Genomic DNA, 17,785 nt, shown 5'->3' with positions numbered 1-17,785 from the left:
AAATAGGAACCATTCATCTGTCTGGGATGCTTAGGCCAGTTGCACCCCAGAGGCAAGGAAGGTCAACATGAAACCTGTCCAGTTTAATAATTCTAAAACCTTAAATAACTTCTGCTTATTTTTTTCTTTATTCCTTTACTTTTTAAATGACCTTTTTCTTCTGATTATAAAAGTTCATGTTCATTGTAGAGAATCTGGAAAATACAGATTATACAAAGAAAAAATTAATATAACCTACAAATGCCACACTCTGGGAAAAATTACTGCTAACCTTTTCATGTATTTCCTTCCAGTCTTTTCTGTGTATGTATATATTTTTAAAATTGATACTTTTATATACTACCTTTTAGTACTTCACATTACATCATAAACATTTTCCCAAGACAGCAAGTATTGCTCAACCACATACTTTGTAATGACTATATAACCTTTAATTGTGGGATATACCATAATTTATTGTCCTACAATTGGATACTGTATTTTTTCTCTAAATTTACACTTTCACTTTATAACTCCCTTAATCATCTTTTTGACTGATTGACCGATTGAGACTAAGTCTTGCTCTATCACCCAGGCTGGAATACAGTGGTGCAATCTTGGGTCACTGCAACCTCTGCTTCCCAGATTCAAGTGATTCTCCTGCCTCAGCCTCCCAAGTAGCTGGGATTACAGGCACCCATCACCATGCCCAGCCAATTTTTGTATTTTTTAGTAGAGAGGTGGTTTTACCATGTTAACCAGGCTAGTCTCGAACTCCTGACTTCAAGTGATCTGGCTGCCTCAGCCTCCCAAAGTTCTGGGATTACAGACATGAGTTGCCATGCCCTGCCTTAATTGCCTTTAAAATACTTAAAAGCATATTTCTAGAGTCAGTCAAACTTGGGTTCAAAGTTTTACTTATAATCTGGGACACTTACTTAACTTTTAATTTCCTCTTTTGAAAAATAAAATTGTAGAGATTAAGTGAAATACCATTTGCAAATACAAAGAAAAGTAACTGGTACATAGTAAGTACTCAGAAACGTTCATCAACCCCTCTCTCCCTGCAGTTACTGTCTGCATCATTTGAAAAATCTTTAATTATACTTGATAAAGAGAAGACTATTAGCATATTCTTCCATTTCATAAATATTTATTAAGCATTTACAAGCCAGGTACTTCGTTACTAACCCTAGTACAGAAAAGAGTTAAAGAACACATGGACACAGGGAGGGGAACATCACACACTGGGGTCTGTTGGGGGGAAATAGGGAAGGGACAGCGGAGGGTGGGGAGTTGGAGAGAGAGAGCATGGGAAGAAATGCCAGATATAGGTGAAGGGGAGGAAGGCAGCAAATCACGCTGCCATGTGTGTACCTATGCAACAATCTTGCATGTTCTTCACGTGTACCCCAAAACCTAAAATGCAATTAAAAAAATAAATAAAATAAAAATAAAAAGATCTGGGTGGTCAGTCTTGGATGGAGCACGGCTGCTATGGCTCCCAGGTAGGATTTCCTTAAGTGTATGCCCATGCACTTTCTGCATCCACACTGAAAATATTCATACAGGACCTTCCCCGGCTCTACCCGACTNAAAAAAAAAAAAAAAAAAAAGAGTTAAGTCCACACCAACTTAAGGAGCTCACTCTAATTAAGAAGGCAGATACATAAATCAATAATTACCACCCAAAGTGGTAACTGATGGCACAGGTGTGTGTAGAGGATACTAAGGGACCCACTGGAGACACATTTAATTCTGCCTAGAGAAAAGAAAGGCCAGGGAAGGCTTCCTAGAGGGAGTAAAGCTTAATCTGGGTCTTAAAGGCTGAACCAGATAGACAAGGTAGGAAGATAATCCAAGGCAAAGGAAGTAGCATGTACAGTGTCAGAGAGGAAGGAGGTTAAGATGATTCAGAGGTTTCTTGTTGAAGCAACATTTGAACGACACCTTGCACTAAGTTGGGCATATAGGAAGAAAAGTAATTCAAGTGCAGAAAATACTGAGCTCATTGTGGACATGCTACTCTGGAGTTGCCAGTGGGACATCCAAATAATTATACTTAGCAGATATTTAAGTCTGCTTCAGGAAAGAGTTTCATCCAGAGATCTAATTCATCAGTCATCTATTTTAACAGTAGCTAAATGAAAGGCCTATGACATTTAGGCCTTCTTGATTGGCTCCTAGATTGGAGAGAGAAATTAAACACTATAAAGAACATTCTGGGGGCAACTGTGGAAATTTGAATACAGATTTTATATTAAGTAACACTATACCAATGTTAAATTTATTTGGTGTGATTAAGGTATTAAGATTACATAAAAGAATATCTTATACCCTAAGACATACATATTGAGTAATTTTGGAATAAACTGTGATGATACCTACAATGTTAACTTGCAAAAAGTCTGGAAACCATCATTCTCAGCAAAGTGACACAAGAACAGAAAATCAAACACCACATGTTCTCACTCATAGGCAGGCGTTGAACAATGAGAACACATGGACACAGGGAGGGGAGCATCACGCACTGGGTTCTGTTGCGGGGGCCAAGGGAGGGACAGCGGAAGGGGGAGGTCGGGGACGGATAACATGGGTAGAAATGCCAGATGTAGGTGACAGGGGGATGGAGGCAGCAAACCACATTGCCATGTGTGGACCTATGCAACAATCCTGCATGATCTGCACATGTACCCCAGAACATAAACTACAATTAAAAAATAATAATAAAAAGTAAAGAAAGAAGAAAGGAAAATGGTAGGTAGGTATATGAGGTGGATGTTAACTGTTAATAAAAGTTCTTTAAACTTTTCTATAAGTTTGAATTCTTTCAAAATAAGATGTTATGTGGTACAGGGAAAGGAAAACACAAATATTTAATAAAAAGTCATATGGCCACTAAAAAGAATGGAATATATCTCTGTGTACTCATCTGAAATGATCTCCTACAGTTTTAGACTTTAAAAGATGCAAATTAGTATTGAGTATGCTATCATTCGTATAAAAATTTTTTAAAGAATTAAAAGTAAATATATAAATACCTATATACTAGCATATGCACATAATCTCCCTAGAAGGGTGACTCTGAGGAAGAAAAATGGGGAGAGAAATTACTTTTTCAAAATATCAACTCTTGTAGGCTTTGTAATTTTTCATGTACATATTTTACTCTGTGTGTGTGTGTGTGTGTGTGTGTGTGTGTGCGCGCGTTTATATACATATGTATGTGTATTAACTTTTCAAATATACCATTATGAAAGTAACCAAGAAGGTGGCATGGAGTTGAAAGAATAAAAAGCCAAGGACACAATACTGGAGAATGCCACTGTATAAAGGACAGGTGAACGAAGAAAGTGTATCAAATACACTGAGAAACAGGAAGAGAAAGAGGAAAATAAAACACAACTGGAGAAAATGGTTTCACAAAAATTAATGGATGAGAGATGTGTCAAGAAGAAAAATGCAAATACATTAAACTTTTAACAGTGATTTGTGTCTATGTTTCCTGAAATGAAATTTTTTGAAATTAAACAAGGCAATGTTTAAAAGGAAGAACAGAATGATAGATGAGGCAGAAGAGGTAAGTAAGGTAAGACTCTAAAGAGTCTATTTGGCTATTTGGCAACTGAAAGAATACTGGTGAGCTTAATGTGGGTATCTGAGAGAATTACAGGGGCAGAAAAGAGATCACAGTAGACTAAGAAAATAGAGGATAAAGGAGCAAGACAACAAACATAGTTTACTGTCTCAAAAAATTAGAAGGGAGCGGCCGGGTGAGGTGGCTCATGCCTATAATCCCAGCACTTAGGGAGGCCAAGGTGGGTGGATGACCTGAGGTCAAGAATTTGAGAGCAGCCTGACCAACATGGTGAAACCCCATCTCTATTACAAATACAAAAAAAATTAGCCAGGTGTGATGGTGGGTGCCTATAATCCCAGCTACTTGGGAGGCTGAGGTGGGAGAATTGCTAGAACCCCGGGGGTTGGGGGGCAGAAGTTACAGCTAGCCAAGGCTGCACCACTGCACCTCAGCCTGGGTGACAGCGAGACTCCATCTCTACACACACACACAAAATTTTGAAGTGAACATACATGAAGAGGCTTTTTGGTTTTGTTATTGTTTGTTTTGTAAAGAACAGCAGGGCTGAGGAAAATGAGCAAGTAGGGAAGCAGCAGATGAAAGAAATAGCCAGAGGTCGGGAAGGTGGGCAGAGATTAGGAGCAAGGACAAAAGTGGAAGTGAACAGGGGTGGGGAGACAGAGACAGGGAGGAAGGCAGAGGAGGAGGAGGAGAGGGCAGAGGTAAGGAGTTCCAATATAAACTTTTATGAATGTCACTATTCACCTTTAGAGGATATTAGAGTACCAATGTATTCCTCTGAAAACAAAAAGGGAATTTAACTTTTAAAGATGAAGATGGAGCCAGAGGTAGTGGCTCATGCTGTATTATCTTAGCACTTTGGGAGGCCAAGGTGGGAGAACTGCTTGAAGCCAGGAGTTTAAGACCCACCTGGCCAACACAGTGAGACCCTGTCTCTTGAAGAAAAAAAAAAAAAAGATAAGGATGAAGGTAAACAAAAGCCTCATACAGTAGCCAGACAATGTATTAGGAGGATACTATTAAAATGTTTATAATAATTAGGGAATATTTACTTTTTAATATGAAGTGAAAAAAAGGACATAACATAATGGATATATGTACCTGTATGAAAATTTGGGGATAACTTTTATTTTATTCTTTATACATACGTTTCCCCCAATTCTTTTTTATGTTATTTTTATTTATCTATAACTTTTTTATTTTCCTTTTTTTTTTTTTTTCCAGACAGAGTCTCACTCTGTTGCCAGGCTGGAGTGCAGTGGCATGATCTCAGCTCACTGCAACATCCACCAACCAGGTTCAAGTGATTCCCCTACCTTAGCCTCCCAAGTAGCTGAGACTGCAGGTGTATGCCACTAGGCCCAGCGAATTTTTGTATTTTTAGTACAGACGGGGTTTCACCATGTTGGCCGGAATGGTCTCAATCTCTTGACCTCATGATCCACTTACCTCAGCCTCCCAAAGTGCTGGGATTACAGGTGTGAACCACTGTGCCTGGCCCCTTCTCCATTGTTTAATGTTATTTAATCTTTATTATCTTCTATTTCATGGCACTGTCTTGTATGATACCCTAATTCTTTAACAATGAATTAGCATATAATCAGAAAAAAGAGTTTCTTTCTTTCTTTTTTTCTTTTTTTTTTTTTGAGACGGAGTTTCGCTGTTGTTGCCCAGGCTGGAGTGCAATGGCACGATCTCGGCTCACCGCAACCTCCACCTCCTGGGTTCAAGCAATTCTCCTGCCTCAGCCTCCCGAGTAGCTGGGACTACAGGTGCACACCACCATGCCCAGCTAATTTTATATTTTTAGTAGAGACGGGGTTTCAAAAAACTTTCATTTCTTTTGAAAGAAAGGAGGCATCACATCTTAGCATAGATATGTCACTAAATAAATGAAAAAGTTCTGTTATGTATTAGCAAGGAAATAATTTCTTTAAAAGGTATTAACAAGGCTATGGGTTAGAAGATAACAAATAAAAGCAAGTTGATGACTTCTGCTTTGTAGGAGTTTTTACAAACAATTTTGGAATCAGAGAAATCTTAAGACTGTCTGTCCTAAGACCTAAGAAATGGTCCCTGGGCTTATGTAGTCTAAAATCTTCATCTTGCAGAATTGCAAGATGAGATACAAGAAGGTAAAGTAACCCATCTAAGGTCACAAAGTTAGTTACTGGCAGATGGGACCCAGGTATCTTAACTGCCAGGCCAGCATTTCTACTGCAATATCAGAAGATTCCATTTTTTTTCTAATGTGCCATATGCAAATTACTTCCAGGTTGGCATTAGCCTAATTAATGTAATTGTTTCAAGGCTGATCCTTAAAGAGATACATGTAATATAAGCCAATGTGATAAAGCTAATGCCTTCATAAGGTATCAATTCACAAAAAAACTTACTACCATCTCTAAACTCAGAACAAAGTTAGGAAGTGAAAACAATCTAATTTATACATTACTGTGGACACCAAAACAAACTTACGAACTTAAAAAAACTATACCCATCCTAAGACTCCCCAGTCTAACCTTAGATACCAAAGAAAAACTTCAGGGCTACATATTTGAATAAATCCCTTGCTATCACCCTATGAGACAGTTAATAATCTTGAAGGAACAAACTGTGCTGAATCTTTAAACACCATTAATAATACACAGGAATGTTGATTCATGTGGGTCCTCAAATTTAAATGAGCCTCAAGATACTAGAGATAAATGTAGCAGTCATTTTTAGCATTCAAAAAGAGTATTTAGAATTCATGGCTTTAAAAAAGTAAGTTCTAATATCTATATATTACTCACACTCAGGAAATACACTACATATTTCAGCCAGATCTAAAATTATAATTCCCAAATAAGACCTTTGCTCTTAAATCAAGTATCAGAGAAGCAGTAAGCCCACACAATCTGGGGTACTGCCCTTCTCCCTCTTCTGTCAACACTGTGATATGAATAACACCACTGTAGGTAACTTCAAAATACATAAAACTAAGTCCTGTGTCCTGGGATTTGCACTCAAGTCTTCAGAGCAGACCACCTCAGAAAGGTCTACCTTTACTAAATGAAAATTATCTAGGGTGACACTTGAGTTTATTCCTAACATAAAATGTAGTGTCAACCAGAAAGAAGGCTAAGAATATATCTTAAGACTAATGGCTTTAGTGAAAATAAAAAAGGATCTTTTACCAGTACAAGTTGTGAACAATGATAAAACAGACTTTAATAAGGGAAAGTTAAAAGTGAGAGATCTCAGGTTCCTAATTTTGTATGCATTTTTTCAGGTTAAGTCGGGCTAAAGATGTACTTGAAAAATTACTCTAGTTTGCACTACTGAACCTATCCAGTTTAAAACTCTTATCATTGTGTCCATTTACATTCTGACATTTCATTTTCTCCTTTTGTTCACCTATCATCCATTCTAACTTTTAGGACATAGAATTATCTGCCTTGTAAAGATTCTAACACTATATAATGTTCCTTCATTTATCTTCATAGTGGGAAAAGGAAAAATATTTCCAAGCACCAGTCACTTACCAGAACATTTTACTCAATGCAAATAGAAAGTCCTCAATAATTGGAACAATGGGAGTTTCTACTTTTGGTCAAGTAGATTTCCAAAGGCAGTGATTTTCATTTAGGTGAGAGGATCAGAATTTGCTGGAAAATCTTGTAAAACTACTATGAATGACAAACTACTTGTGGACTACATTATCCCCAACCTTGCCTTCTGCTGTTTCCTTGCTCCTCTGAGAATCATTCTCTCAGGAACCTCAACTACTAATGAGCATATGTGGGATACTTCAGGTGGGTTATGGAAGAACAAAGATTTTAAATGCTAAGGGAACGCAGAGGCAGGTACCAATGCCCTAATTTTTCAGATAGCTAAGAATCCCATTTGAACCAATTTACAGCTCCATGGATCAGGTAAGTAAGAAATATTGGAGTAATTTAGTCTAAGACAAAAGAAAGGATTCCGTATCAACCAGCAGAAACACACAAGTGTACATAGAGTTCTCAAATTACAAATGAGCTACTAATAAAAAGACCACTCTAACCCTGTCCGCATTCATAATTTACACCCCATGCTTCTTTCACACTCCACCACCATAGTTGTGACAAATTGTTTTAAATAAACAAAAAATAAAAAAAATCCTTTAAGTTTCTAGGGAAACCGAAATCTAACATGGGGCAGGAAGAAGTTATAATGCCCCACAAAATGTTCAGGCTTTCCTTAACCCCCACAAAAATGCTGACCTTTACTTTGCTTGAAATGTTTGTTGCTTAAATGTCTACACTTAACAAAAGTTGTTTTTTTCTGCATACATAACAGGTACTAATATTTGTTATTTAAAATGTGAAATACTCATGATTCAAAAAGAACATATAAATAGATAAATATAAATATATACCAGAAAAGGTCTCATTTCCATCAATTTCCCATCTATCCAGTACATAACATGTTTATTAGTCTCTTATCCTTCCCGAGTTTTTTTATGCAAATTAAAATATATTGTTATTCCACCAAGCTATCCTAGGTGAGGACACTTGGGCTGAGCTGGCAGCAACTAGTGAGTGCTAGGCCAGAGGATTTGGTCTGGCTGTCTCTCACTGGCTTTCTCAAAATGGCCCTTGTTCCGAGAGCGCGTACATTTGTACATGTAACCTTGAAACATGAATTCCTAATTTCAGGATCCATTATGGCTGGGGCTCTAATATCTTTACCTGACCTGTGTGCAGGGGAAGGCTCAGACCCTCCACAGGAAGAGAAGGCCCAATCCACTGTTTCCTAAGAGTGAGCTGGGCACAATAGGTTCTACTGTAACTGCCAAGCAGAGCAAAACCTAACTAAAGAATATCAAAGCCCAGGCTGAGAACATTCCTCCCTTTCCAGTTTTCCTCCATTTTTTTTTTTTTTAAGACAGTCTATCTCTCTCTGTCAACAGGCTGGAGTGCAGTGGTACGATCTTGGCTCACTGCAACCTCTGCCTCTTGGGTTCAAGTGATTCTTCTGCCTCAGCCTCCCAAGTAGCTAGGACTATAGGCACACACCACCATGCCTGGCTAATTTTTGTATTTTTAGTAGAGACAGGGTTTCACCATGTTGGATAGAATGGTCTTGATCTCTTGACATCGTGATCTGCCTGCCTCAGCCTCCCAAAGCACTGGGAGGTCCCTCCAACTTCTTATTATGGAGACTGTCTTTGTTTTAATGATGGATTTTTAAAACAGACTTTTTAAGAGCAGTTTTAGGTCTGCAGAAAATTGAGCAGAGAGTTCCATATACTCTCCTTCTCTCCTCTGCCCCTGGTTCCTGACACAGAGCTCCTAAAACCCTTCTCTTAGGAACCTCAACTACTAATGAGCGCATGTGTAATACGCCCCTGGTTCCCGACACAGAGCTCCTAAAACCCTTGTAAATAAAGGTGGTAGGAGACTCTTCTTCCCATATTTGGTCTTGTTTTGTTCCCAAAATTTGATCACTGACCCTGGGGTTGACACAGAGCTACTGAAACCTTTGCAATTTCCTGAGTGATAAGATCTGAGGCTGGGCGAGATGGCTCACACCTGTAATCCCAGCACTTTGGGAGGCCAAGGCAGGTGGATCACGTCAGGTCAGGAGTTCGAGACCAGCCTGACCAACATGGTGAAACCCCATCTCTACTAAAAATATATAATTAGCTGGGTGTGGTGGTACATATCTGTGATCCCAGGTACTCGGGAGGCTGAGGCAGGAGAATCGCTTGAACCCAGGAGGTGGAGGTTGCAGTGAGCCGAGGTTGTACCACTGCATTCTAGTCTGGGGGACAGGATGAGACTCCATCTCAAAAAAATATATATATATGTGTATATATGTATACATGTGTGTATACGTGTGTGTGTGTGTGTGTATGTATGTATGTATATGTGTGTGTATATATATATAAGAAAAAACAGCATCTGACACAGAACTCCTAAATCCCTTGGAATTTCCCAGGTAATAAGAGCATATTTTATTCTAATCAGGCAATTCTTGGTGAGATCCTAGATGGGGGCTGGTTATGACAAAGACCAAGCCATGATTAGAAGCTAAGAACTTTCAGTCTTACCTCCAGCCTCCCAAGCGGGGAAAGGAGCTAGAGATTGAATTTATAACCAATCATGCCTACATGATGAACCCTTCATAAAAATCCCTAAAAGATGGGGTTCACAGAGTTTCTGGGTAGGTAACATGTGCCAGGAGGGTGGCAAACCCCAACCCCATGGGGACAGAAGTTCCTGTGCTCAGGACTCTTTCAGATCTTCCCTCTTCATGGCTATTCACCTTTATTCTTTGTAATTTCCTTTATAATAAACCAGTAAACATATTTCCCTGAGTTCTGTGAACCATTCTAGGTTATTGAATTCAAGGAGGGGGTTGTGGGAACATCCAATTGGTGACAACCTGAACTTGCAACTAGCATCTGAGGTGGGGGCAGTCTTGTGGGATTAAACCCTTTGTGATGTCTGGGCTAACTCCAGGTAGACAGTGTTGAAAGTGACTTGAATTAAAGGACACCTAGCTGGTACGGAAGAATTTGCTGATGTGAGAAAACCCCACACACATCTGGTGTCAAAAATGAAGTTCTGAAAGTATTGAGAATCCTGAGTACAGAAGCTAACAGTTTGTTTTTCCCTATACACTGAGTCCTTGCTTTTCCATATGAACTTTAGAATCACTGTTAATATCCATAAAATAATTTGTTGAAATTTTGATTGGGAAGGTATTGAATCTATAGACCAAGTTGGGAAGAAAGGACACCTAAACAATATTGCATGTTCCTTTCTATAAACATGGAATATCTCTCCATTTATTTAGATCTTTAATTTCTTTGATGAGAGTTTTAACATTCTCCTCATAAAGATCTTGTATATACTTTATTAGATTTACCCGTGTCTCTTTTTGTCTGGTGTCACTATAAATGGTATTGTATTTTTAGTTTCAAATTTTAATTGTTCTTTGTAGGTATATAGGAAAGCAACTGAGTTTGGTAAATTAACCTCATATCCTGCAATCTTGCTACAATTACTTATTAATTCCAGGTTTTTGTTGTTGATTTTGGGGATATTCTATATAGAAAAAGAATTAACAATATTCTACACAGTCATGTCATCTGTGAACAAAGACAGCTTTATATTTTTATTCTTAATCTCTATATCTTTTATTTCCTACTCTCATCTTATTGCATCAACTAGAACTTCCAGTATGATGCTGAACAGTGTTAAGTGGGGACATCCTTGCCCTGTTCCTTGCCTTAGGGGGAAAGCATCTAGTTTCTCATCATTAAAGATGATTTTAGATGTAGTTTCTTTTAATAGATGTTCTTTATCAAATTGAGGACATTTCCCCTCTATTCCTAGTTTGTTCCAAGTTTTTATGATGGATAGAGTTTGGATTTTGTCAAATGCTTTTTCTGCACCTACTGATATGATCATGTGATTTTTCTTCTTTAGCCTGTTGATGTGATGGATTAATTAGCTGCTAAGGGTCTCTAGCCTTGAATACCTGAGATAAATTCCACCTGGTTGTGGTAATTATTTTTGTACATTGTTGGATACAATTTGATAGTATTTTGTTGAGGATTTTGTATCTATATTCATGGTCTGTAAAGTTGTCTTTTAAAATGTATAATAGGCTGGGTAATCTCAGAGCTATCAGTTACACTTAAGTGGTAATTAATCAGATTATTGTTCTTCTGAAACCTAAAACTCTATGAACTGTAATGAGCCAGAGACATTATGATCAGAGGGAGGACATGGAACAATTAGAAAACAAGGTAGGCTTTAGCCAGTTGCAGCATCTGAAAAGTATGAAAGTTGTAATTTATACTACTTTCCTTAGTTTTTAAGTTTTAAATCAGAGGAGGAAAAAAGAAATCAGCCCAAGAAGAGTAGGGACATAATATCTAAGTGCCTGAAATAAATTATTGTTCCCTTAAATTGGTTTTGTGAAATACAATAGCCTTGTCTGAATTTTAACTTAAATGTAATGCAATCTAAGCCCCAGGTTCCGTAACTTGCATACAGTTTTATAAGTCAAAGATAGTAAGGATCTGTAGTGGTCAAGCTTTTCTCTACCCAAGCCCAAGCCTGCTCCACCAACAACTCTTCATACCCCTATACTACTGTTATTTCCACTACAGTGAGTACCAACAAAAAGAAAAAAGAAAAGTATCTTATTCATAAGCTTTTTCCACCAGCAGTCTCCAAATTGCCTTTGTTTCTTCTTTTGGTTAAGCCATCTAAACAGCTGAAAACTGAACTCCTTCTGCTGGAATAAATCTGATCTGGCAGGGGGACAGGGAATAGAAAGGCTGAGGGTTGGCAACCGGCTATCCTGTGCCTAAAAGGGGAGCAGAACTTTAACCTGTGGGCAAAGGGTGTTTGGAAGAGGAATTATGAAGTCATAAGAAGTCCTGTCCATCTCCTTTAGGAACAGTTCTGCTGCTGGAACCTGCGATGTCATCTGCTATTAGTTTTACATGGCTAACCAGATGCAGAAAGATACCCTCTGAGTGTTCCCCAAACTAACAGCAATTTTAAAACAGAATATAAAGTGTGCTGAGTGGATTTTTACAAATGGTATTCTGCACTTAATGCTGACCAAAAAAAGAGGACTGATTCATAATATGGAAGTGTCAACAGCTCTTCAGAGAAAGTGAATAGAAATAAGGGAAAAGAAAGCTGTGCTGTCTCAAATGTGCTAAACTTTAAGAAAGAAAATTTCAAAAAACTTTACAAAAAAGCGTAAGAGAAAAAAAAAGTATACTGATAGCTATAGTTTCTGAAAGGAATTCCACTGGAAAATAAAATAGGTGCCAGTATCTGAAGAAATTTGTGGTTTCCCAGGAAGCTCAAGTTTTAAGCCACTAACAAAAAAGAAAAAGGAGCAGATTAACTATGTAGGGAATACACAGGAGTGGAACAAGCACAGCCCACGTGTACCCTCTCCACATTCTTCCACTGCTCTCTGTCTAGTCAAATCTCTCCAGGGCCAGCTCAACTCTCCTCCATAAAACCTTCCTTCTTCAATCCTGATTCATACCGACCTCTCCCCAACTCTGTATTTGGCAATTAACTTCCTTGCCTCCCCAATTCAACTTTCATTTATGAGACTGTAGGGCCTATGTCACACATGTCTTGGTGCCCCCAGAGTGCCTATAAATAATACCTCCTCAACAGCAGATGATAAATAAACATGTGCTGATGGACTCAAGCCAACCAGTGTTTTCAGGAAAAAAAGAGACTAAAGCAGATATACAAAACAGATTTTGAGCATGCACTGTAAATTGTACTTAATACTCAATCCAATTCAAATCAATTTTGTAACAAGTAGAATGAATAGGAACTGTCACCTGAAATTGTAAAAATAGCACAGTACCTGCAGGAGACTTTCTATGGCATGAAAACCTCGAATTAAATTCAGAGCTCCACATAAAAGACTAAGGATAAATCCCACAATCCCTGACAGAGTTGCTGGTTCCAGTCGCTGGTGAGCTGGAAAATAAAAGAAATAGTTAGAAATGAACACCAATACCTCACATAGATGAACTCATGTAAAACAGATATTCACTGCTCAACTTAAATGGGTCAAACAGATACTTCATAGAATTATTTAACAACATATATTCACAATTAAATACGCTTATAAATTTAAAATGCTTGTCAACACAAAAGCTTCATTTCCCTTAAATTATTTTTCTCTCATTTTATTTTTTTGGAGACAGTGTCATGATCACAGCTCACTACAAGCCTCAAACTCCAGGGCTCAAGTGATCCTCATGCCTCAGACTCCCAAGTATCTATGATTACAGGCATATGCCACCATGCCTGGCTAATTTTTTCTTGAATTTTTTTTTGGAGAGACAGGGTCTCACTATGTTGCCCAGGCTGGTCTTGAAGTCCTGGCCTCAAATGATCCTCTGGCCTTGGCTTCCCAAAGTGCTGGTATTACAGGCATGAGACATTGCATCTGGCCTTTCTCTACATTTTTAACAAAGACATATAACTTGCATTTGGGATAGACAGTGCTAAGGAATGCTCGCAACTGGCAGTAAATCATTTAGAAAAAACCTTACTGCTTAAACATGTCTACTATTTGCAAGTAGGTGCAAGTATTTGTAAAGGTGACTTTGCTCGGAAATTCGTTGCATAATCCTCCCTTTTTTGAAACTGCTTAGGAAGCATTTTTAAGTACAAACATAGCTTACTTTTAAGCAAAACTTTCCCTTATTTGGGTTCCAGGGCTATAAATACCACTGGATATGTGTGAAAGCTCATATATAATCAGCAATCTGAACTCCAAAACAGAATGAAGTCCTATAGCTATGAAGTTCCTGATCCTCTGAATAACACTGTAAGGTAAAAGTGACAAAACACCAGCTGAAGAAGTGACCACTATATTTTCATAAATATATTCCCTTATCTTCCAGGGCTTCCGCAGCTGAAGAGTTATACAATAGCTTCCTTTCATCATCATTGTCTTACACTTAATAGAATTAACAACAGGGTCTACATGAAAACACAAAACTAAATACATAATCATCTAGACTTCAAAAGAGAGACAGAGGGAAAGAGAAGCAAGAGAATCATATTAGAGTATTTTATTTAAATCACTGAAGTGTAAATGCCCTAACAATTAAGTTAATGAGGTGGAACATTAATTTAAGGGTGGGCTTAAATCTCTGCAACTTATATTCAGCCATTACAGCACAACACTTTCCCTAAACAGTTATAAAAATACAAGAATCCACATATCACAAAAAAGTATTTACTCCCCAAGTTCAACAGAAAGTGCTTATATAGGACAACATTTTTTAAACTACTTTAGTTCACAAGCTGCCTGCTCTCAATTTCCTTGAGATTTTAATATGACAATAGAAAATTAAATGTGTCTATTCAATACTGCTTCCAAGTTTTATATCAGTAAAGAAAAAAAAAATGATGATTTAAAAAAATCTATCTAATTGGTCTACACATCAATTATGTTTTGCAGCCTCCCTCTTCACCCCTTTTCAGTAATGAGTAAGGGGAAATGGCCTGTATAAAAAAATGAAATTCTTAATATAGGTCTCAAGAATAAAACCACCTGGCAACTGAATAGGTTACATAAATCATACTTCCAAAGTATACAAAACAAATTTACCTTAACAAAAAACCTCAAATAATATTCTGCATTATAACTAAAAAATCTTAGCTTTTTTAGTCACGTAAGGTGTAGCCATTATTCAGTGGAAAATTATTACCATTTTAGTGTATTAATACCTACTTAAGAAATAAACAGTACGTATATGTAAATTTTTATTAAATTTCTAACATTTGTCTCTTAGCCTTATAGCACTCTCTTTAAAATGACAGTATACCACTTATAAATTATTTCAAAATAACCAAAAATGTTTTTCAAGGCATAAAGCCTTAAAAAGCATACGCCTTCTTTAACAAGAACACAGTACACCTTGTGCTGAAGGACAGGCTGGCATTGTGCCAACTCACTGTGGAGAAGAAATTCTAGAGATACCCCACTTCCACCTCCACCCACTTTCCAGGTTCTGTGGCTTGTACCTTGAGAAGTTATCAAGAGAATACTCTATCTGCACACAATATAAGAGGGTGACACTCCTTAAGAATAATTTCTCATTTTAACAAACTGAACTAGATATTTAACCACATTTTAATGCATTAGCCATTTACGCTATTTTTTTTACTTCAGTAAAGCAGATTTTAGATCCATTATTATCCAAAAATGCTTACTGCAAACTTCAATTCAGCACCATTCTAGGCACTATAATATTTGGTGTAGAGTATTTGTAACAATAACAAATGAGAGGCAGTGTAGAAATACAATAATTTTCCTAGATCCAAAGCAGTGTCACCTCATCACTTTTTTTGTTTTGTTTTGCTTTTGTTATTATTGCCTTCTGCTACAATGTCATTTCTTCAGTCTTCTTGAACCCAAAGGTGGCATAATGATAACAAAATTACATGTTTCTGAAAATGTACCAATGGTTTATGGAGACTGCAAAAGTTCCTAAAGAAGTGAGAATAAACCTCTTGGAACCAAAGGGCTATTGGTTATAGTAAATTAATATATTTATTCAGTAAATACTTTCTGGCATAGTTCTGTGTAAGATGCTATGCTTTAGAAGATACAAAAAATGAATTACACAATCTGCCCTTGAGGCACTTCTAGTCTTCTATAAGAGGTAGTACAGATAAGTATATGAAAGTAATAAGCTTTCTAAGCTAAAAGAGGTAGGAGAATGATCAAGTGGAAAGATACAAGTAAGGGGAGGGTGGTGACAAGAATCAGGAAAGATCTTTGAAGACAGATAAAATGTAGTCAGATACAAAGAGGAAGAAATGCATTCCATACAGAGAAAAGTACATGAATGTGATGGAGATGGACCTGGGAGAAACGAGTAACAGCAGCATCAACAATTACTACTTCTACCAGCAGTGACTGCTCTCAATATGCCAGGCACCAACTGCTTTATATGCTTGGTCTCACTTTACCCTTCCAACAACCCAATGCATTAGGGCACTATAATTATCCTGCTCCCTACCCCCCACCCCCTGGAATAGGAAAGGTTTAGAGATATTAAATAATTTGCTCACAGACACAAAGTAAGCAGGTGAACTGGGATTTAGATGATTCTGGAATTCATATTCTCAGCCATTCTGCTACAGGGCATTGCTAGTGGTTTGGTTTGGCTCAAAGACATGTTGGTGATGAGTGGGGAGAAATAAGGTCAGAAAGGGAGGTGGACACGAATTAATAGTATAAAATTCTAGGCTAAGAATTATGGAAAATTAGACAACAGGGAGCCACTGAAGAACAAGATTCTCATATGATGAAGGTTATACTTAAAAGAATATTAATCTATTAATATTAATATTAATTCTTTAAATATGGGTTGTAAAGAGATCAAAAGTAAAGGAGGAAGAAATAATCTTTTTCCGAGTACCTTCTCACTAAGCACACACACTGTCCCATTACCCTTCAGAATGGCATACCTCATGAAGTAGAAATGACTAACTTCTCCGTGACTGAACTGGAATGCCTAACTTTTCTGTGCCTAAACTTTCTTATTTGCAAATTAAGGTTAAATAATTTTCTGTAAGTCAGACAGCTAGAAGGGCCATCTTCACAATTAGCACTTGGGTCTACCTGACTGCAGAGTGCATGCTCTTTCCACAATTCTACAACAGGAAGTTTGTGGGAGAGTCACTGCAAAGGACTGACTGAAATCAGGGCCTAAATTAGAATAGTAACAATAGAAATGGGAATCTGAGATTTTGATCCAACACGGCTGTTTAGGAACAGCTCAGGATTGCAGCTTCCAGTGAAAGCGCAGAGGGTGAGTGGACGCTGCATTTTTATTGCCCACAGACTAGGAAATTCCCAGGTGGAGGAGCTCCACAGGTCACCAGCGCGGCTGTTTTGGCCAGCGCGGCTGTGCCGGCCAGCGCCACTGCTTTGCCCCGCGCGGCTGCTTTGTCAGCACCCCGGAGCGGCGGTTCTCTGTACAAAATACACCGGTCCGGGTGCCCTTTTGGCTGGCGATTGGAGCCACGGAAAATTACCCATTCATCTGTTTAAAAAGAGGACTGAGCGGAGAACCAGGACAGTAGATTCCAGGGCAAAAAAAAAAAGCGCCACAAACCTCAGTGCTGCTGTTTAAGCCAGTGCAGTGAGTGGCCACAGGGGAAAACAAACAGACCCCGGCACCTCTTCAACAGGCGACTGGAACACCAACTTAAAAAAGGAGCTGAGGCAGGGAGGCAGGCGATCAGGCTCGGCTGGTCCCACCCCCACAAAAGAACAGCAACCAGAAACTCTGGATTGAGACTTTCACAGCAAGCGCAGCTGAACCCAGGACGGTCCAGCTCTGTGGGGGAGGGGCGTCCGCCATTACCGAGGTAGCCCGCCAGGACAGAGGTAGTCAGCCAATGCTGAGGCAGCCCGCCGTTGCCAAGGCAACCCGCCATTGCTGAGGCAGCCCGCTGTTGCCAAGGCAACTCGCCACAGCAGAGAGACTCCGCCTCAAGAGAGGCGGGCCACCATCACCAAAGCAGTTCTAACTATACCCATATAAACAGGACTGCAGGGAAGTTCACTTGGCAGCAGGGCGGAGCCCACAGCAGCTCAGCAAAGCCTCTATAGGCCGACAGTGACTAGGCTGCCTCCTTGCTGGGC

General features: G+C 38.6%; 1 protein-coding gene across 3 annotated transcripts in view; it reads right to left on the bottom strand.

Moving 5' to 3' along the window:
- The window catches only part of SEC22A (SEC22 homolog A, vesicle trafficking protein), a 68,434-nt gene that overhangs the window by 14,087 nt on the left and 36,562 nt on the right, over positions 1 to 17,785 (bottom strand). For all 3 annotated transcript variants that reach the window (XM_017508203.2, XM_017508204.1, XM_017508208.2), the window contains exon 6: positions 12,971 to 13,086. In XM_017508203.2, coding sequence (XP_017363692.2) covers positions 12,971 to 13,086 — 116 coding nt within the window. The remainder of the gene's footprint in view (positions 1 to 12,970; positions 13,087 to 17,785) is intronic.

The sequence above is a fragment of the Cebus imitator genome, unplaced genomic scaffold (assembly GCF_001604975.1).
Source record: "Cebus imitator isolate Cc_AM_T3 unplaced genomic scaffold, Cebus_imitator-1.0 Scaffold387, whole genome shotgun sequence".
Taxonomy (NCBI): Eukaryota; Metazoa; Chordata; class Mammalia; order Primates; family Cebidae; genus Cebus; species Cebus imitator.
The sequence above is the reverse complement of the archived record's forward strand: the minus strand, read 5'-3'. Positions and strand labels throughout refer to the sequence as shown.